This window comes from Pygocentrus nattereri, chromosome 9 (assembly GCF_015220715.1).
Source record: "Pygocentrus nattereri isolate fPygNat1 chromosome 9, fPygNat1.pri, whole genome shotgun sequence".
In the NCBI taxonomy this organism is placed as follows: Eukaryota; Metazoa; Chordata; class Actinopteri; order Characiformes; family Serrasalmidae; genus Pygocentrus; species Pygocentrus nattereri.
In genome coordinates, this window is record NC_051219.1 from 8,408,545 (window position 1) to 8,430,903 (window position 22,359).

A 22,359-nucleotide genomic window follows, 5' to 3' on the forward strand; every position below is an offset into this window, starting at 1 on the left:
AGAAATTTGCAGAGTCAGCATTGTTCCCAGTGGTGGTGATAGGAACCAGACACACACCTCTAAAAGCTCCCTTTTTTTTAAACTTTTTAAAGACCAGTGGCATCTGGCTAGAATTGTCCATGCAAAAAGACAAGCAAGATCACATTCACACTCAATGCATGAGGCCCCACGTGCATATCCTGCAGATCAGTGCATCGTTCTTTAGCTTCCATGGGATATGGACAGCAGACACAGCACCTCATTTGAGTTAGTGAGGTTGCTGGACCCTAGAAGACTGGCAACATGTGGCGTGGTCTGATGCCAATTGTATCAGGCTGATGGTAGGGTTCATATGTGAAGCAGACCTCATGAAGCCATGGACCCCCGTTGTTCCATGCTGGTGTGGGGTGTGTTCTCATGGTATGGGTTGGGTCCCCAACTGTGCCTGAAAACATCATTGACATCACTGCTTGGTGACCATTTGCAGCCCTTCATGGACTTCATGTACCCTGACAATGATGGGATATTGCAGCAAGATAATGCACCGTGACATCAGGTCCAAGTTGTCCAGAATTGGTTCAAGGAGCATTCCAGAGAGTTTGAATGAATGATGTGGCCTGCATGTTCACCCAACTTGAGCCCAATCAGGCATTTATGGGATGTGCTAAAGAGGTCCATTCGCACCAGACACCCTGCACCTACAAACACCACGTTGCTGTGGGTGGCTGTCCAGCTCAGCATCCCCTTCAGACGTCTTCTGTCCACTTGTGGAATCGACGCCACATCAAGTTACCGCGCTTCACTGGGCTAGAGGGGGACCTACACAATACCAGTTCCTCTCCCGTGACTTTTGGCACGTCAGTGTATTTGTGTTGTCAGCATGGCGACCCCTGGTTCCTATCACCACCATTGTGAGAAAAGGCGTCATCAAACCTTTCTGAATGATGTTTATACCATCAGCCAACCGACAGTCATCAGCAATGTATGCAAAACTAATAAAATGATGTAGATGAATATGGCTAAAAGTATCAAAGCCTCAGGATTCCTTCCCAATTAGAATCTTCGCAGTTGTCACGGAGGTGCTCGTGCTGAATAATGTGTCAGTTGATGTTATTTGTGTGAGAAGACGCTAAAAAGTACTAATGTTACAGTTTCCTTCCTACAGTAACCCGCTCTGCACGAAACCTGTGATGTCATGTGCAATGTATAGTCGGGTTTCTTCGAAAGGGATAAACACACGTACCCCCTCTTTATGTGTGCTGTAATACGAGACCCTGCATTCTGTTTCAAATCTCCCCTGGTGGTCTCTCAGCAGAGTGAAGGTGTATATTTACGCTTTAGCTCGCAGGAGGGTTTCTGTATTGTTGCGTCCTCGCTCTCCGCAGCTCTACACCCGCTACGTGCTTTTGGTCATCCGCTTCTTTCATAACTCTCACAAACACGGGGTCTTCTCTTACCTGCTGTTACGTCAGGAGCACTTTGATGAGCGGAACGTGATCGCTCAGGATGATATGAGCTTCTTTAGCTGAGGCTCCGCAGGGACTCCACAGATTTATCAGTCCAGACTTGCATTCTTTGGCCTGTTACTTCATAAGGGCATTCAAAAGAAACAAAAAAGCGATTCATCATTGCTGTCACACAAAAATTCTGTTATTTTTTTAGTTTTTTGCATAACTTGAAGACTCAGCTTTACAGAACAGTCCAGGTACAAGCCCCTATGAGCATTTAGACTCAAAAAGGGGAGCCCAATCTCCTCTACTCAGAGTCATAAATATGCCACTATATTAGGTGTACCTTGCTAGTAAAAGGTTGGGCCCCCTTTTGCCTTCAGAACTGCCTTAATTCTTCTTGCCAGACTTTCAACAAGGTGTTGGAAACGTTCCTCAGAGATTCTGGTTGGTTATTTGAGTTCCTGTTGCCTTTCCATCATCTGGAACCAGTCTGCCCGTTCTCCTCTGACCTCTCACATCAACAAGGCATTTTCCTCCACACAGATGACCGCTCACTGGATATTTCCTCTTTTTCGGACTGTTCTCTGTAAACCCTAGAGATGGTTGTGCGTGAAAATCCCAGCAGATCAGCAGTTTCTGAAATACTCAGACCAGCCCGTCTGGCACCAACAACCACGCCACGTTCAAAGCCCCTTAAATCCCCTTTCTTCCCCGTTCTGATGCTCGGTCTGCACTTCAGCAAGTTGTCTTGACCACCTCTACACACCTAAATGCAGTGAGTTGTGGCCGTGTGATTGGCTGATCAGCTATTTGTGTTAACAAGCAACTGAACTGGTGTACCCAATAAAGTGGCCTGTGTGTGTGTGTGTGTGTGTGTGTGTGTGTATATATATATATATATTGGACATCACCACATGGTCCAACTTTGACAAACCATTGTTTGTAAACACTGATCATCACTGTAAGGTAAGTACTGTGCACAGTGGAAGCCATTTGTCAACAACGTCCAGAAATGCTGCCATCTTCTCTGAGGACCGATCAATCAGAATGATTGTTATGAGTTAAAATCAGTGCTTTCTGTTTTTATTAACATTTCACATGCTGCCCCAACTTAATGATTTTTATTCATAGAGTGTATAAATTTATGGCAACACTTTGACTTTTATGCTGTCATTTTTTTTTATATGGTCAATAAAGTGTTAATGAACTGTGTCTTGAAACATATAGAGAAACATATATTAAGTTATAATTGTACTGGAGACTCTCTAATTCCTCATAAGCGAATAAGAGTTAAATAAGTCTTTGTTCTCCATGTGTTGGGTGGGGTTAGCCGGGAGGCCTGAGCCACCCTTTTAGGAAGTCGTTTGTAGGTGCACGTCTGAGTGTTGTTGTTTTTTTCTCTCTGCTTCTCGTCAGTAGCGTACAAGCTTTTGAAGAGCCGTAGAGCAGCCTGCACACTGTCATTACACTAAGCCGCCTTTACTGGCGTGTGTTGGGTCTCAGGGAGCCCTGTGTTTAGGCCTGCTGGACGGAGGCCAGCTCGCAGTAGGCCTGTGCGTTTTTCTCTCAGGCCAGAAGGGACTAATGGACACGGCATTGTTCTGAAAGAGCCCTGCTTTCAGAGCCCGACTGTATAGAGGCATGCGTCGGAATCTGCTGTAGGAATTTGTACTGCATTTCCCATGTTGCCCTGAAGGTGTTCTATCTTTAGTTAATGCATAGCTCTCTGAACTTAAGACATCTTTCTATAGTCATCGTCATGACCATATTAGGAACTCTGGGTCTAAGCTGATTTCTCTATGGGGAAAATGAACACGCCCTGTGGTTAGCAGAAATTATTCAAACCTGATAAATATTGCCGTACATTAGGAACATGTGATACAGCAAAGCTGTCTTATGACAATACTTAAAGACATTTTTAGCACAAACAATACATATCACAATAGTTTGATACACAAATACAAGGTACTGGTTGTTCCGCATTTAAAAATAGCCATCAAAACTCTGAATACAGTTATTATGATTGAACTTTTCACATTCTGTGCTGCAGTGAATCCTGTGAAACAGGACTTACCATACTCTCTTTTTAATATTAATTACTAATATTAGTATTAGTACTAAATTAATTAAAACATGCAAGTGGTCAGTGTTCTTTAAGAGACATTATCTACAACATGCTAATCACTATAACAATATCTACTACAAAGACAATGAAGTATCAATTGCCCACCATAAGGAAATCTGATATATGGCAATATATAGGTTTCAAATGTATGACACATTACATATTTGACATTATCTTGAAGGGATATTGAACTTACATTAGTTACATGTTAACATATACACTCACCAAGCACTTTATTAGGTACTGTTCAATTGCTTGTTAACACAAATAGCTAATCAGCCAATCAAATGGCAGCAACTCACTGCATTTAGGTGGTCAAGACAACTTGCTGAAGTGCAGACCGAGCATCAGAACGGGGGAGAAAGGGGATTTAAGGGACTTTGAACGTGGCGTGGTTGTTGGTGCCAGACGGGCTGGTCTGAGTATTTCAGAAACTGCTGATCTGCTGGGATTTTCACACACAACCATCTCCAGGGTTTACAGAGAACGGTCCGAAAAGAGGAAATATCCAGTGAGCGGTCAGTTGTGTGGACGAAAATGCCTTGTTGATGTGAGAGGTCAGAGGAGAATGGGCAGACTGGTTCCAGATGATAGAAAGACAACAGGAACTCAAATAACCAACCAGAATCTCTGAGGAACGTTTCCAACACCTTGTTGAAAGTATGACAAAAAGAATTAAGGCAGTTCTGAAGGTAAAAAGGGGTCCAACCTTTTACTACCTAATAAAGTGGCCGATGAGTGTATATGACATATATGCCAACTTATTTGCACTTACTGGCCATTTTCACATATGGGACATATATTTCTGTCATATAGCAAAAACTAAAAAAAAATGCAGTACAGTAATTTACCAAATTTACCTCCATAATAGTCGATCAGCCAAGACATTTTTGTAGTTAGCTTCTATAGTTTTGCACCAAAGCTAATTTAGCTAGTATGTAAAGTACAGTTCAGACTGCAAGATGGTTGCTACCACTGTTGTTTGTTACACTATGCCATTTTTTCAATTTTTATATATAACAGTATGTCTTACAATGTCTATTTGAGATAACCTACCAACTCAACACTGTTTAAGCAAGTATGTAATGATTTAGGCGATGGTGAGCTTCTATTACTTGTTAGCTACATTAGCGTCATAGCTGCTGTACCAAACTGAACAAACGGTGGACAACAAACAGATTATATTTGGAGTGAAGGTACAACTGTAAACTTGGGAGATAACCAAAGCAGTTTAGAGCAGAGAGAGTGCTGTGATAAACTGTACTGTGGAGCAGATGCCAGCGAGGTGAATAGAGGTGGTTGATGCATCTGACCCGTGTTTCCATCCACCTGTCACAGGCCACCCAGACTACATCTTCCCTCTGGTCCTTACTTCTGCCACACAGGAGCTGTTTGGTTGCCGTGCCGATGAGGATGTGACCGGGGACGACCCCTACAGGCTGCTAAAGAAAGAGGACATCATTCAGGATATGAAGACCAGAGCGGCTGTTTCTGACTTCAGTCCCATCAAACAGGCTGTGCTGGTCAGTCTGCTGCAGTCATTCTCATTCACTTAGCACACGTGTCAGGCCCCAGGCCTCGTGGGCCAAAACCCTGCAGACTTCAGCACGCTGCCTCATTAAACACACCTGATTCAGCTCATCAGCAAGGACTTCATGAACTGAATTCAGAGTGTCAGAAAAGGTAAATGCTATTCACAGCGACTTACAATTTGGTCGTTTTACACAGGTAGGTGAACAGGGTGTTAGGAGTCTTGCCCAAGAACTCTTACTGGTATAGTGTAGGGTGATTACCCAGGCAGGGGATTGAACCCTCGTCTACAGCATAGAAGGCAGAGGTGGCACCCACTACACTATCCAACCAATATGATCCCCAAAAATTGCAGACAGAAGATGGCACATGCATACAAAGTACTCAGAGATCCTGCATGAACCTCATAGCAGAATTGGTAAAAATAGTGATATATTTCCATGTAAACACTGCCATGGTGATAGCATTACTATTATAGCAGTGGTGTTTCTGTCCATACGCAGGGGCCAGTGGTGTTATCCTCTACACCGTCCTGTGAAGCATTTGAACTTGCATATGTTTCTCAGTACATCCAGCGCTGTGTTTTTGTTAAGGTTTGGGTTTTGCTGTATAAAGGTGGACGCTGAGTTACCTGTTTACAGTTTGCCCTTTGGTGTCTATGTTTCCCAAAAATCCAACATGGCTGTAGCAAGATATCAAAATTAAGTTCCAGTGGTAGTTTACCAAAAATCTGCTTTTCACAATGTATTCCTTACTCTAAATGTGGTCAATCAGCCAAGACACGTTTAGTGACTTAAGTTTACTTCTTTACTATTGTGCTGGAGCTACAATGCTAATGTAGCTAATCTGTAAAGAAGGCTTATACCTCCTTCACCTGTTGTGCTTTGTGTAAACTGCATGCCTAAATCATCATCTTATCTCGATTACATTTGGGGCAAGAGGAAACATGACTTATCCGAACTGGATGGATCACAGTAGTGATTTAGACCACTGTGTTGTGATTCAGGATTATCCAGAGGATGAAATTCTGCTGGTGTTTGACCGAGACTTCACCTATGGCCAGAGCTTCTACCTGGTGCTCACAGTGGAGGCTAAGGAGAGCCTGCTGAAGGTGAGGAGACACTGTTTTGTTGTGCTTAATGACCAGTTAAATCAAGGCGACCTGAACCTTTAAACGAAGATCTAGTCAAGTTTCCAGTAGAAGCATTGAGGAGTAACATTCCCTCAGCAGTATGAATTCTGATGGGGAGGTCACCTCAGATCAGTGCGGTTACTAGTTGAGCTTGCTTTCATTTTGTGCCATTAATAAGGTTTTCTTATTTGTGTGAATAAATGTGATTGATCTGTTTGGGCTTTTCTTTGTGTTTAGCCGCCAGTGGAAGCGGAAGGAGAGGAGGACGAAGGTGAGGAGTTTTCGGAGATCATACAGAAGACTCCTGAGCCACAGCCTTGGGTGTCTCTGGGCAGTGAGAGAGAGATTGAGGAGGAATCCTTTATGGACACTAGACCCAAAGTATGATCCTCACACCACACAGAAAATTAAAAAATAACAGCGCAAGCAGAGCATACATCTGTCCACGTTCATTCATTCATTCAGTCATTCATTCATCATCTAATCCACTTGTCCTTCTGGGTCGCCTGGCGGTTCTGGAGCCTATCCCAGCGCTCACTGGACAGAAGGCAGGAAACACAGTGGACAAGTCATCAGTCCATCACAGCAGTGCACATACAGTAGTGTGCAAAAGTCAGTGACCACCTTTCATTTAATTTCCAGCCAAAACAACAATTAAGAACGACTTATTCTTGTTTTAGGAAATATTTCTGAGGAGATTAGATACGAGATAGTCCACTTGCTTAAAAAAATCAAAGAAAAATAAGTGAAAACACACATAAACACACCCCGTTATCAATGGGGAAACACTGAAAACGCTGTTTAAAAAATATTAAAAGTTAAAACAGGATTCCTACCAACCATCTGTAACATGTGAGAGAGACAACTCAGTGCTATGGGTCTGAAAGGATGTGTAGCTGTCAAGAAGCCCTCAATGAAAAAAAATGTTGGTGTTTTCAGAACAATAGACACAATCCAGACCTGAACATCATTGAATCTTATACAAATCCCAACCTTACACTCTGATTGGTTGAGAATTGTTGTAACTGTGCTGATATTTGTGATAACAGAAAAGCTTTTTCACAACAAAACTGTATCACTCTGTTGCTGCGTTGCCAAGTAACATGTTACCGAGTAACGATAGGCTTTATGCACACAAACCTTGGATGAGTTTATGATCACATGGCCTGCAGCCTGTTTAGCCAGACTCTGATTAAGAGTTTGACTGCAGACGAACATCAGATTCTCGATCTGCCGTTGCCATAGACACTGTTAGTTCGACTGCAGAACAGCTGAACAGCTGGAATTGGCTAGAAATGAACAGAATACAATTCAGCAAACTAGATGGGCTACAATGTGCTTTACAGACTGGATGTTACAGGTTATTTTGGCAACAAATGTAAAGGTGAGCTGAACTTGATATTATTAGTTCTCTATTCGTACTATAAAAGGTGAACCTTACAGTATCAGCAGTTATCTAGGACCGGTACATTTGTTGTGGAACTACAATTTGGCAGAAGGAGTTGTCAGTATTAAAGCATATTCAGAATGAAATTTGAGGCTTCTTTGATTTATTTTGTAAAAATTGTTGTATAAAAGCAATAGAGGTTGTGTGTTATCATGGCTGTGATGGTCTATGGCACTCGCCAAATCACAGTTTTGCAATAACACACTTTATCTCCTGTTCTACTGTTTAAATAGTATATTTAGTTTTTTGACAGGTCATTAAATAAAGGAAAGGCGGTCTCTGACTTTTGCACATTACTACATCACATATGGAAGAAACAAAACTAAACACACCACATAATGAACATCAAAACAGAGACAAGTGTTAAATTCTATACACAACAAAGAAATCACACACAAAGCCTAGAGATGACTCTAACTGCCAAATTATGTTGGCTTGTTCTTCTCCCTGTGTTTCCATCTCTTCAGCTCCGCTATAAGATCTCCCGTGTGCGGCGAGAGTTCGGGGCTCCGGTGAGGTTCTCTACCTGCAGTGCTGCAGATCTGAGAGACAACTGCGTCGAGTGCAGCTCCTACCAGGACAAGAGCTACAGCATCAGGAGAATGGAGAAACAATGTGGAGTGCAGGCCGTCCCCAACACCAACAGCTCATCCACACAGACCGTATGGTACGGCTTTATATACCTTATAGTACCTTAAACATATTTTATAACACATTATAGCAACTTTAAAACCTTTGCACACCTTAAAATACCTTTAATACCTCTTACATTATATATGATACCCTTAATACCTTTAATAATGTACTATTATGGAACAGTACATGTCTTTTACACATCTTATTGAAGCTTTAATACCTTTTATACAGCATAAAGCTACTTTCAGTGCTTTTTTATCATACCTTTATTCTGTTTTATGCATGTTTTATGGAACCTTTAAAACCTTTTACACTTCTTATAGTGCCTTTAATTATTTTTACATGATGTCTGATACTCTTAACCTTTAAGGCCTTTTAGACAGCATATGGTACCTTTAATATATTTTTACAACTTATATCTATTGCCTTTTACACATCTAATGGAACCGTTAATTCCTTTATTTAAGCATATTGTACCTTTAATACTTTTTGCACATCTTAAGGTAAGTTTTAATCCCTGACTTTATAGCCTTTCACACAGCTTATGGACCCTTTAACTATTTGGGTGGTGGATCATTCTCAGCACTGCAGCAACACTGATGTGGTGGTAGTGTGTTAGTGTGTGTTGTGCTGGTATGAGTGGATCAGACACAGCAGTGCCGCTGGATTTTATAAACACTGTCCACTCACTGTCCACTTGATTAGACACTCCTATCCTGTCGGTCCACCTTGTAGATGTAAAGTCAGAGACGACAGCTCATCTGCTGCTGCACAGTTTGTGTCGGTCATCCTCTAGTCCTTCATCAGTGGTCACAGGACGCTGTTGGCTGGATATTTTTGATTGGTGGACTATTCTCAGTCCGGCAGTGACACTGAGGTGTAAAACTCCAGCAGCACTGCTGTGTCTGATCCACTCAGACCAGCACAACACACACTAACACACCATCACCACATCAGTGCTACTGCAGTGCTGTGAATGGTCCACCACCCATATAGTACCTGCTCTCTGAGGGTCCATGGGGGTCCTGACCCCTGAAGAACAGGGTAAAAGGGGGTAACAGAGTATCAGAGAAACAGATGGACTACAGTCTGTAACTGTAGAACTACAGAGTGCAGCTATACAGTAAGTGGAGCTGATAAAGTGGACAGTGAGCGTAGAAACGAGGAGGTGGTCATGATGTAACGCCTGATGAGTGTATATGGCTCATTGTAATGTCTTCATGATTATAATTTAGAAGCCCCATTAAATGTTATGTCTAAATGAAAAATGTATGGTGGAAACGTGACGTATAAACCTGTGGGCTTGTGCTGAGGCACCGAGTACAATTAGAAATGAACAAATGAATATAATCAGTGACTTTTATACTGTCTCCATTGTGTCTCTACATGTCCTCTAGTGCATTAAAGACTCAGTCATACAGTTAACACTGTCATTTTTCTTAACACTGTGTGCATTAAAGTAATTAAAATCAATAGAGTTTACAGTAAGAGTGTATGTCTGGTTATGTATGTACATCTAACATCTGTTCAAACAGATCACAGATGGTTTCATATCTGCTTTGAGGCATGTGAAAAATGTCACGTGCATAAAAAAAGAAAAAAATCCAGACGAAATGATTGTAGTTTTTCAGGCCTGTTGCTCACTTCCATAAGCTACCATACCATGAAGACAGTTTCCAAGAAGAACTGACAGATTTACGTGCCCTGTGGGGGAAACATGAGGATTTCTACAGAACCTCCTAGAAGCACTTAAGCTCAGCCGTGAGGAGGGCGTGAAGGTGAGAAATCTAGAACACGTAAGCCTGTCAGTGCTGAGTGAGTGAAGCCGCTGGTGTTTGGCAGGAAGTACCCGAGGAACACGTGCACCCAGTATGAACCCAGAGAGCTGAGTGAGGAGGAGAAGGAGAACATCCTGCAGTCAGACGAGCTGAGGAACTTCCTCAGCTCCGTCACCGGCAGGTCAGACATATCACTTATTAACATCCGGTACTAGCCCCTTAAACTCTAAAGGGTCTGTATGTGGCATCACGATTCCTCACGGTTTAGTTTTATAGTAGTTACTGAATAATTCAGGATCATTCATAACAGATACTGAGTTAAAAATACTGTGAAGTAATTACTGAATAATAATAATAATAATAATAAAGCCCATGTGTGTGTAGGTTTGAGCTGGCTATTCAGCAGAATGTGATCATGGACGTGTTTGTGGATGACTGGTGGGCTCTGGGGGAAGAGGACGCTATGTTTGGAGGGAAAGCAGAAACACACCTGAAGGAGTATCAGTCCTTCACTGACCTTCACTACAGCAAGGAGAAAACCATCAGCTACATCAGCTGGTACCCCGCCATCAGCGGTGAGAGGGGCTTGTGTAACGCACACAAGAGGGGGGCCACAGTAGCACATAAGCACATATTCACCCCACACCATCAGCAGTGAGGGCAGGACCACAGTAGCACACACACATACAGTAGTGTATTCTTTTCATTGAGAAGAGCTAGACATATGATTTAGTGTGTGTGTGTGTGTGTGTGTGTGTGTGTGTGTGTGTGTATGAGAGGCAGGTGTGATTGCAGTGTCAGTGACTGAAAGGCTGTCATTTGAGGAGAGGATTGACCGCTCCACTAATCTCCTACTGAACCCTGCTCTGATTCTCTTCTGGAGCTTCTCCGACCCCATCAACCCACAGGTAAAGCATAATACTGCACTCCATCCATCCATCCATCCATCCATCCATCCATCTGTCTATCAGTTAACCCACAGGTAAAGCATAATTCTGCACTCCATCCATCCATCCATCCATCCATCCATCCATCCATCCATCTGTCAGTTAACCCACAGGTAAAGCATAATACTGCACTCCATCCATCCATCCATCCATCTGTCAGTTAGCCCACAGGTAATGCACACTACCACTCTCCTCCATCCTTCCATCCATCCATTCCATCCATCTGTCAGTTAGCCTACAGGTGAATCATACTACCACACTCCTCCATCCATCCATCCATCCATCAGTAAACCCACAGGTAAATCCACCCATCCTTCTGTAAAGATCTCTCGTGTTCACTCTATTTCTCTCATTTTTTCCTTAAGCACTGTATAGTGTTTGCCTGAAAGTCCTCTGTGGTTTTGTATGTTGACTGTGACACAGTTGATTAAATCACAGGTAAACTATATGCAGTTCCTCCCTTTAATCTAAACAGTTAAGCAGCTGTGTTTGGCGCCCGAAGTTTTCGTTGCAAACCTCAGGCATCAATCATGTTTTGGCTGATTTTTTTGGGGGGAGTAAGGAGAAGATTATGTAAACCTAATTTTTTTTTCCTCTCGTTTTTAAGTTTTCCAGTCTTCCCATGAGCTGAACACAGCAGTGAAGATGCGGTTGCAGCTGTATTGATCTTTCATGGCTAATGAATTGTAGCCGGGGATGAAAGCTCGACGCTGGGCTTTAAACCCGCGGCTTATCCTCTGCGGCAGAATAAGGTTTCATTTGTTTCAGCGGATAATTTTGGCACGGCGGTGGGACGGAGGTTTAGGGATGATATTTGGTCTGGAAAAGCTGAAACTCAATCTCAGATGAAAGAGGAACGGCTTTGAAATCAAACTCCTCTGACCACAGACTTTTTTTTCACTCTCGCTGCTTGTCTCCTTCTGCAGTTGCTACTGGAATGTCCGGACGATGTCTTCTGCTTCGAGTTCTGTCCCTCCGACCCAAATGTTATTGTTGGAGGCTGTATGAACGGCCAGGTGCAGCGTGTTTTTCTTCCACTTTGGTTCCTCACTCTCTTAATCCGTCCATCTCAGCTCTTTTCTCTTCATACCATGTCTCAGCATGTGTGTGAAGTTTGTTAAGTTGTTATAAAGGTATGTTATATATTTGCTTAATGCCAAAGGAAACCTTCTAGCATCCATCCATTTATAAGAGTGTCTATATTTGAGGGAATCTGTTTCCTCCTTCAGTTAAACTTAAACTTGAACTTAATATAAAGTGATAGTTCTTCTATGGTTTTGCATTGGAGCTATGAAGCTGATGTAGTTAAGAAGTAACAGAAGCCTGTAGCCCACTAGTTAGCTTCATGTCTGTACTATCACATGCTTACCTCAAACCTTATCAAGTTTTAAATAATTTCTATTAGACTTGCCTTTATAGTTTCTGACACTGTGATGATAACAATGATAAAAGCATGTCACACAGCTAAAAAGTAGTAGTGGAATAACTTGTAAGGTAAGGGAGAAAATTCATAGATTTGTTTTTTTCTTCAAACTTCACTTTAAAATCAGACTATGGGTCCGTCTGTAGGATCACACTTCAGTTCCTTGGTCTCATAACTACAGAACTTATGGTAACACGTTTACTTGAAGGGTGTCTACATAACACATTCATAACACCATACATAAACACCTCATAACATTTTAATGAATCTTTCAATCAACATTTATAAAGTATACATGTTTTATATGATATTAATATGGACACGTATATCTTTTCATTCAGATAAATTTTTAAAAAATCTAATTTTTTAATTAAAAAAAAAAAGTATATTATTTTCAGTAAACCGGCTCACCGGCTCTGGACAGCCAAAATAATAATGACCTTGTGTGACAGGGAGTGAGGAGGCGGACACACGTGCTGAGATAAGTGAGATTCATTAAGGGCAAATCCAAAATCAGGGTCGAGACAGTCCAGGGTCAATGACCTAGCACGTATAGATCAGGGACAAGACATGACATAAACCAGAATCAAACAAACACCAGTACAACCAACACAGCATATAACACCAACAACACAGACAGATTCAAACAAAGACCAGTAAACAGACCGGGGAAAACACAGGGCTTAAATACATAAGGGTAACGAGGGACAGGTGCAAACACTGGAGACAATCAGGGGTGGAGTCATGAAACAAGGGGGCAGGACTAGAAAAGCAAAACAAACGCACATGGACAGGAATGGGAGGGGCCAATCGCGACACCTCGAATAATTCTTCTGGTCGTTGAGCGCTTTGACACTCAGGCATGTTTCACCTATGCTTTAGAATTATTTTGAATTGTCTGTTTTCCTTAAACATTTGTTGCTCTGCATGTCACTTTACTACATGGACAGTAAAGTACTCATAAATTTGCTTCGGAACAATCATTCCACTGAATCTTAATGTGATGGCGTACCTAAGTGTCAAAGCAGTTAATGACCAAAGGGGTAAAACAAGGCCATTTTTATTTTGGCTGTTCAGAAATGAGGGTTTTTTTTTTGCTGAAAATAAAAAAACCTTTTTAAAAAAAAATGTGAAAAAATCTTTCTCAGTAAAATTACATAGTAGTCCAGATTAATATCAGATAAAACATGTATGCTTCATGAATAAACATAGTGTTTATGTAAGATGTCATGGATGGGTTATATAGACACCTTTCAAGTAGAATCTTACTGAATATATAGGACTCATTGGAGGTACTGAATCATTTTTAGACACAGCTCAATATTAAGTTTTAATATGAATGATAAGCTGCAACGTGGGAGGTTAAAAGGCCAATTGTTTACTCATAATAAACAGTGATATTGTGTGATTTTAGGTAGTATTGTGGGATATTTCAGGCCATGTGGAGAGACTTCAGGGCACTCGTGCCGGAGTGGGAGGGAAGAACATCTCCTCAAACATAAACACACTGGTGGGTACACTCAGCATTATACAGTTGTATGCCAAAATTCCATATTTTGAGTTCTTTGAATACTTTGACTTTTGAAGTAAACAGAACTAAACACAACTTTCATTTTTTTTCTGAAAGTGTTAAGGCGCAGTTGCTCTATATTGTACTAACTTGTTAGGACTGGTTAGACATTGTCATTAGGAATTGTCAACTGATGAAAACTCAAATAACACTGCTGCTGTGAGGAAAGGCAAATCAAGACACACACATGACAGCAAAGAACCTGCAGTAAGGTATAAGTACAGGGCTGAAAATGCAACATGCATTGTTGCTTGCACAAATCATGCACCTGCAACCTCATCACAAAAGTCAACGTCTGAAAAATACACAATAACATTTAGATAAGCCAGAGGCAAGTTGGAAACACGTTCTGTGGACTGATGAAGTAAATATGGAGCTCCTAGGCCACAGTCACCAAGGATTAGTTTGAAGAAAAAGCATTTGATGAAAAGAACACCGTGCCAGCTGTTAAGCACCAGGGTGAATCTATTATGTTTTGATGTTTGGTGGCAGCTACTAACATAGGAAACTTTAGACAAGTAAATTCCACTAACTAGCAGCAAATTCTGGAGGCAAATGTGACACAGTCAATCAAGAAACTGAAGCTGAAAAGAGGTTGGCTTCTAAAGCAGGACATTAATCCAAAAACAAACCTCAAAATCCACCATCAACTACTTCAAGAAACAAGAGCTGAAGCTTATGGAAGGGCCATACAGTCCACTGACTTAACATCACTGGAAATCTGTGGGTAGACCTTAAGCATGCCAGCATGCAAGACGGGCCTATCGCAGAACTAGAAGCGTTCTTCAAGAAAAAGAGGATAGAAAGTCCTAAAATAAGACTATAAAGACTGCTGGCCACAAAAAAGTGTTTACAGGTTGAGATGTCTGCCAAGAAGGTGTTACCAAGTATCAACTTAGCAGGTTTTACATGCCACAATTACTATTTTATTTCTTTCTGTTTTAGTCAAAATAAAGTAGCTGTGCATCAACATTTGCTGATTTCATGTAATTGAGACACTTTTATTAAGACGGCATTAAATGGCAAAAGTGGTAACTTCTGACTTAAAACACCTTTAGGGGGCAGCAGTGAGTATTGTGTTTTTTATTTGAGCTTCAGCTGTTTCTGTCTTTAGTTGTGAGTATTGATATCTAGGAAATAAGATCAGACAATTTGGTCATGTTATGGTTCTACTTTAACCATTGCATTCACAGACAGTTCCATTATTAATAACAATTATTTGTACAGCAGTTAATTCTCATCTAAACTTGTCTTGATGGTGACAGGTTTAGTAGTGTCATTCCCCCATCTGTGGACCCGTGGGTGTGCATGTGTGTTTGCTTGGCTGCCGTGGAATCCCCCACTGACAATAGCTTGCTTTTGTTTCTGAGGTTTGGGAGTGTTCGGACCTGTTCTGAGTACAGTGGCTGTGCTGTTTTCTGAGGGCTCAGGGCTTTTTTTGGACATGGGGGGGTAGTGAGGGGGCTGTGCTGGGTTTTATTTCATTTTCCCGCCTCCTAATTGAATTAGTGTTTGCGCCTTTCAGCAACAACACACACCTGACATCTGCTCCCAGCTACACCCACCATCCCCACCCCCGCTTACTCAATAGCCCACCGTTTACTCAATAACCTGCACAATGACCCCCCCCCCCCCGCGCACACATACGCTCCGGTCAAACACAGCTGTTACGCAACCCGATTCTCACACTAACACAGAGCCACATGGACCTTTCAGACCCCTGCTGTGTGTGTGTGTGTGTGTGTGTGTGTGTGTGTGTGTGTGTGTGTGTGTGTGTGTGTGTGTGTGTCTCGTCAGTCATATATTCAGTACATATATTCAGTAACTCCAGCAGGTTGATGATGGGGTCATTGATAATTTTATTACGTTATTATAAACTTGTCACTAAAAGGTATCTTTGATATAAAGTCAAGTTCATGTATGAACCGCATTTATTTTAGTGACTAAAGTGCTGTTCATCAAATTTTAAGTAATATTAAGAAAATAAGACAATACAAAAGGACACTGAATAAAATAATATATGCTTAGAACACAAACAGAAGAAGCTACAATAACTTTAAAAATCAATATGGGGCAATACTTACACAAAACACACGAGCTAAGAGAGGAATACAATAATATGATACAAGATGAACATGATAATAACTTAGAATAAAAATAACTGGCCCTCATTAGCAGTAGCATGATTATTATGTAACAGTTTGTTAATGTTTATAAGTATGTAATAGGCACATATGCGTAAATAAATGCTACCATTTAAATGATTAATAATTTACTTAATTATCAATGATTGTTTTGATCTGTGGATAATTTGATACATAATTTGAGGATAATTTGATACATAAATAAAAAAACTATACTTTCAAATAAATATAAATATATATATATATATATATATCAAATAAATATAATATTCATATGTTATTAGATGTAAGTAACTATTCAGTGATTAAGCTGCTCTTTATAGGGCTCTGTTATTATAAAGTGTTCCCCAGACACCAAAGGCAGTGTGTTAGTGTCAGAATGAACGACTAATTGTGACTGTGTTGTTTTCTGTTGGCAGTCATTTGAAAGTAAGCAGGAGAAGGACACTCCTGTAGTGCGTTACTGCGCTGTGTCAGGCATTGACAGTGGACACAGAGCTCCCATCACTGACATCCAGTGGCTGCCGGACAGTTTTGAGGTATGCTGATGTATTACAGAAACTTCTGGAGGGCCGGAGCAGCCACTGTTCCACACAGCCATCACAGAGCTTTTCTTTATCTTGGATCTTACGATGACTCTTTAAATTCAGCAGTGCTGGACAGTAACTGAGTAAATGTAATGAGTTTCTGTACTTTAGTATTTTTGGTGTATCTGTACTGAAGTTTCTCCGTTCTGGCGACTTTCTCCTTTCACTCCACTACATTTCAGAGTCCAATATCCGACTTTTTCCTCCTACATTTTGAGAAATCTGTCGTTCCTTTTGGTTTCTGTGTGTATAAAAACGTAACATGTCAAAACGAAAGAAGCGCAAAGCCAGAGCACCAATCAGGGCCCAGCGGTCACTTTGTTTAGAGCTGGTTTTGACCTGTTGGTCATACCAACCCAGTGCAGCACGCGGTTCAACGTCAGCGCAGCAGCGTAAAACTTTGGGAGAGTCTGTTCAACATAAATGATGAACTAACCTAACTTTGTGTAAATAGAGCACAATATAGAAATATGTCCACATATGCAGTCGAGACTGACGCGGCTTTTTTCTGAATTTCTACAAACACCATTTCATTTTATAGTAAATGAGTTTGGGCTGGTTTATGTTTATGAACAGACGCCTACAGATCAACATAGTAAAGGAGCTCATCTGTGATCCTGAGTTTAAAGCCAGTTTTTATTCAACTTAAACTTGGAACTAAGTTGTAAATAAATCTGAAACTGAAACTTTGCTTGTGTGTAAAAAGTGATGTCAGAGCCACTCGGTTCTCCCTGATGGAAACTGTTTACCTTCAGTGTTTTGTGCTTCTGATCATTTTAATAGACGTCAGCATTGGTTGGATATTTTTGGGTGATGGTCCACTCTGAACCTAGGAGTGACGCTGATGTGCGTAAAGTCCCTGCTATGTCTGATACACTCAGACCAGCATCAGACACACTATGTCAGTGTCACTGCTATGCCATGAATGATCCACCACACAAGTAGTATGTAGACAACAGCCATTCTGTGGTCAGAAACTATATTATACCGCTATACTACTTAGATTTTAATAAACAAATAATTACATATTTATATAGTGAACTGTCATTACAGTATCGTTGGTTTACACTGTTTCAGAAGGTTTATTTCATTTTTTGTTTATTTCAATGTCAAACACTGACAAAAACATGTCAAAAATGTTTTTTGATGGCGAGGCCTATGACTTCTACGAGTAGGACGTCTGGTCAATTCTCATGTGATTTAGCTGAGGAATGTGAGGAATCTTGTTTTTCAACACACCATAACACAGACCTGATAAGTGCTTACTCTCTCAGCACGTTGATGAAAGTCTTTAGTCTGGATGAACTGAGGCGTGCAAAAACATCAGCCATGAAAAGTAAGAGTCTCTCTACTCCACGCTGAGTGGGGCATTAGAAAGAGACCAGATCATTCTTTTCTCACACACACACACACACACACACACACACACACACACACACACACACACACACACACACACACACACACACACACACACACACAGTGCCCCTGCAGTTCACTTAAAGGAATTTTTCAGTCAATAAGGCTAATGTTTGTAAAAAAAATAAAATCAAATTGTCATCAGAAAAAGAAAATAACATCATGCTGATTAATTTCTGATATTTTTCTGTGGCTTCTCTCGCCACTTTCAAAACTGCCTTACAGAAATTCCTGTCTAACCTCAACCTGAGCCTGATAAAATCAAAATACTGTCCAAACTTGAGCTGATCCTAACAAAATTCTGCCAAAACTTGAGCTGATCCTAACAAAATTCTGCCAAAACTTGAGCTGATCCTGACAAAATTCTGCCAAAACTTGAGCTGATCCTGAGAAAATTCTGTCCAAACTTGAGCTGATCCTGACAAAATTCTGCCCAAACTTGAGCTGATCCTGAGAAAATTCTGCCAAAACTTGAGCTGATCCTAACAAAATTCTGCCCAAACTTGAGCTGATCCTGACAAAATTCTGCCAAAACTTGAGCTGATCCTGAGAAAATTCTGTCCAAACTTGAGCTGATCCTGACAAAATTCTGCCCAAACTTGAGCTGATCCTGAGAAAATTCTGCCAAAACTTGAGCTGATCCTAACAAAATTCTGCCCAAACTTGAGCTGATCCTGACAAAATTCTGCCAAAACTTGAGCTGATCCTGAGAAAATTCTGCCCAAACTTGAGCTGATCCTGAGAAAATTCTGTCCAAACTTGAGCTGATCCTGACAAAATTCTGTCCAAACTTGAGCTGATCCTGACAAAATTCTGTCCAAACTTGAGCTGATCCTGACAAAATTCTGTCCAAACTTGAGCTGATCCTGAGAAAATTCTGCCCAAACTTGAGCTGATCCTGAGAAAATTCTGTCCAAACTTGAGCTGATCCTGACAAAATTCTGTCCAAACTTGAGCTGATCCTGACAAAATTCTGCCCAAACTTGAGCTGATCCTGACAAAATTCTGCCCAAACTTGACCTGAGCCTGACAAATCTCTCTGAACCTGACCCAAGCCAAACCACATCAACTAGTTTTCCGTCCGAACCCGGTTCATTGTTCCTCAAAATGATGAGTCCCTGAAAGGACTGCATCATTAAATGCATCATTAAATCACAGAATGATAAAATGTAAAACAGCAGGAAATAACATGCTGTATGAAAATAATGTGCATAAATCATCTGTCCAAATTCTGTCTAGTTCCCCTTTAACTCATTTATTCATCAAGCAATGATTTGAACATCTCAGATGTTTTAGTCACCATAATGTGCCGTTCTCTCTGTAGCCTCCATCTGTTTAATCCTAAAATGTTTTCTGCACACAGAATATTACATGTAACAATCTGAACATACAGCCCAAAATATTTCAGCCAAACAAATGAAAGGACTTTCTGACTGCACTTAACGGTCTTCTGCTGAATCCACTTTATTTCCCGTTTTTCTCTCGAGCGCAGGCCTTGTGGACCTCATTGTTAAATTCTGTCCACAACACGAGTGAGGAACTCCAGCGAGCCAGATTAAATCTGTTTTAAGGAAAAGAAATTAGAGAGGAAGAATAAACAAGGAGCTGAACTCTTGGGAACCTGTTAAAAGTGTCTGTTAAACTGTGGGAACATAAATGGGAATTTGAACCCGACACATATTTAGGTTTGAACACATACTTGAAGCTCTAAAAACAGCTCGTTCTTTTCTGTTCCTTTCAGCTTCCAACAAACTGTGAGTCTTTATCAGATCTAAAGTCAACAGCTCCTTTATACTCAGCAGTGAAGCGAAAACTCACGGAGGCGCTTTCAGGCTTTCACACCTAATTTCCACACACACGGACTCTGAGCCACTTACGCTAAAAGACTCAGCTAATGATTGCTTTTACAGAAGGTGAACTCAGAATTAATCAGAGCTGGAAACGAACAGCTCCGCTTTACATTGAATTAAAGTCATTCAGCTAAAAGCATCGACCCTTTCAGAGGAAGAGTCAAAGGTCAATAATCGACCATGTAACAGGTTCTTAGGATATTGCAGTGGGGAGCGGTCCAGTCCAGGCCTCTAAAGAAAGCACTCCAGCAGATAACAGGCCGTTGTTACGACTAAGACCCTGACTCCATTATTGATTATTTGCTATTGGTTGACATTTATTGGGTTAACCAGAGTGAGGCTTAAGGGAAACACTCCCAAGGGGAAGGGCATGTAAAGGATCTGACCTCAGAGTCAGTAACACGGTCAGGGCGATCCTCAAACCACATACGGCAAGAAAAACATCAGGAAAGTCAGACAACAGGGTGTGCTAACAGTACAGTATGTAATAGGCTGTTAATGAAACCACAAGGTAATACATTGATATCATATATTAACCCTGTCTGTCTCGCTCTCTCTCTCTCGCCCTCTTTAGGTCTCCAGAACTGGGATACCTTTGGAGAATAAGAGTCAGATATCAGTTCAGATTGTGACCTGTGCTCCTGATGGGTAATGTTACGTCCACACATACTAGACAATTCATATATTGATTAATTTGTACTTCAGTGGTTTATATAAGAGAACCAGTGACTAAGACTTGAGTCACCCTTGAGTCACATGTTGACTGGCAAAAACAGATTCAGTTAAGAATGCCAACATTGTCATGGTACATGTATAAAACCTTTCGGCTCCAGCTTCACATGTGTGATGTTGCTAAAGTCATTTCTAAGTTCTTATTCTTATTCCAGTCTGCTGTTCTTTGCAACACCGCCGGGCAGTTATTTCGAGCCATACATCTCTTTGAATGGAGAGAGACCAAAATACTTAGAACTGAGGTTCAAATTAACATTTAAAAATATGTTTGGGATCACTGAAAAAACCTCGTAAGTAGTTAGTAGTATTTGGCTCAGTAACGCTTAACAAATGTGATTTTTCAGGTTGTTCTGGCTTTTGCTATCTTCACATGGGTCGGGGGGGGTTTCTCCACTAGCGCCACAATATCGCCAACCCATGCAGCATAACCAGCAAGCGTAGTTGCTCTTTTTCTTGAAGGGCAGGACTTTCTCTATAAGCAGACACAATTCAGGGTTACGAGCATTCCTATTCATACTTTACGAAGTGGCTGGTCTTCTCCTTTATAACGTCTCAGACCGTTCTCCAGCAGCGCACAGTGGCATCGGGTTTGACAACATCAAATAACAAGTTTTTCATAAAAGAAAACTCTTCAGTCTGCTGGCCAGAATGAAATTCTACATGACGTACATGCTGTTTAAAGGAAAGAGGCAAAGGAACTTCAAACAGTTGGCTAGCATGTAGTTTGCATAGCAAGTCTTCTAGCTATGTCGCTGATTTAGCTGAAGTTTACGTGAGAACACACTCCTTAAAACTCCTTTAAAACTCTTCACACTCCATTAAAACTTACTAAAGCTTCTATTACCTATTGCATAGATGCAAACAGCAGCGAAATAGAGCTTTAGCTTCAGCCTCTGCAAGGGCGCATTGTTTAAAACTGTCTTAATAGCTAAGGTTTTTAGTAGCATTTACTTTTGTATAATACAGGGCCTGCAGCCAGTGACAAGACTAAACAAATAACTCTGTACTAAAGACTAAAGGAATACTTTTTGAACGAAGCACAACACAGGACAGCTGATCAGATCAGAGCAGAGCTCATGAGCATGTATCAGTTTAAAGGGACAGAAACAGCCTTTTAAAATCTGAGAGATAACAAGGTTGAAAAGTGGCCACATAAAAATGAATCATTGCTGTTTGGTAAATAAAACCACACAAACTTCATGAGTTAAATATGAGAGACTGCTTAACTGATTCTGTCTGGTTCATTACTCTGTTGTTTACTTTATATTTATGACCATCTCATAAACGTCATTACCTTTACGTGTGTGTGTGTGTGTGTGTGTGTGTGTGTGTGTGTGTGTGTGTGTTAGCTGTGTTATGTTCTGGGACCTGCGTACTCCCCGGGTTGTAGCTCAAGCTCTGACAGACAGGAAGCAGAAGACTGAAGAGAAGGTTCTAGAAAATCCACACGGAGTTCCCAACACCTTCAAACATCTCGACCTGACGTGGAAACCTCTCATCCGGGTACACACACACACACACACACACACACACACACACTGCTGACACTTTCCTTAATGCTCTCTCGAGCGGTTGATTAATGAATGAAACCCGTGAAGGCTGAACCGAA

At 41.1% G+C, this 22,359-nt stretch overlaps 1 protein-coding gene across 2 annotated transcripts in view; it reads left to right on the forward strand.

Annotated features, from left to right (window-relative positions):
* dnai3 (dynein axonemal intermediate chain 3) overlaps positions 1-22,359 on the forward strand; it is a 40,576-nt gene that overhangs the window by 4,561 nt on the left and 13,656 nt on the right. Inside the window, exons 4-15 of one of the 2 annotated variants that reach the window (XM_017721117.2) lie at positions 4,894-5,078; positions 6,092-6,196; positions 6,455-6,598; positions 8,132-8,331; positions 10,143-10,259; positions 10,463-10,653; positions 10,862-10,986; positions 11,952-12,041; positions 13,863-13,958; positions 16,582-16,701; positions 20,593-20,666; positions 22,100-22,253. In XM_017721117.2, the coding sequence (XP_017576606.1) occupies positions 4,894-5,078; positions 6,092-6,196; positions 6,455-6,598; positions 8,132-8,331; positions 10,143-10,259; positions 10,463-10,653; positions 10,862-10,986; positions 11,952-12,041; positions 13,863-13,958; positions 16,582-16,701; positions 20,593-20,666; positions 22,100-22,253 (1,601 nt within the window). The remainder of the gene's footprint in view (positions 1-4,893; positions 5,079-6,091; positions 6,197-6,454; positions 6,599-8,131; positions 8,332-10,142; positions 10,260-10,462; positions 10,654-10,861; positions 10,987-11,951; positions 12,042-13,862; positions 13,959-16,581; positions 16,702-20,592; positions 20,667-22,099; positions 22,254-22,359) is intronic. The other variant, XM_017721118.2, reaches the window with a different exon arrangement.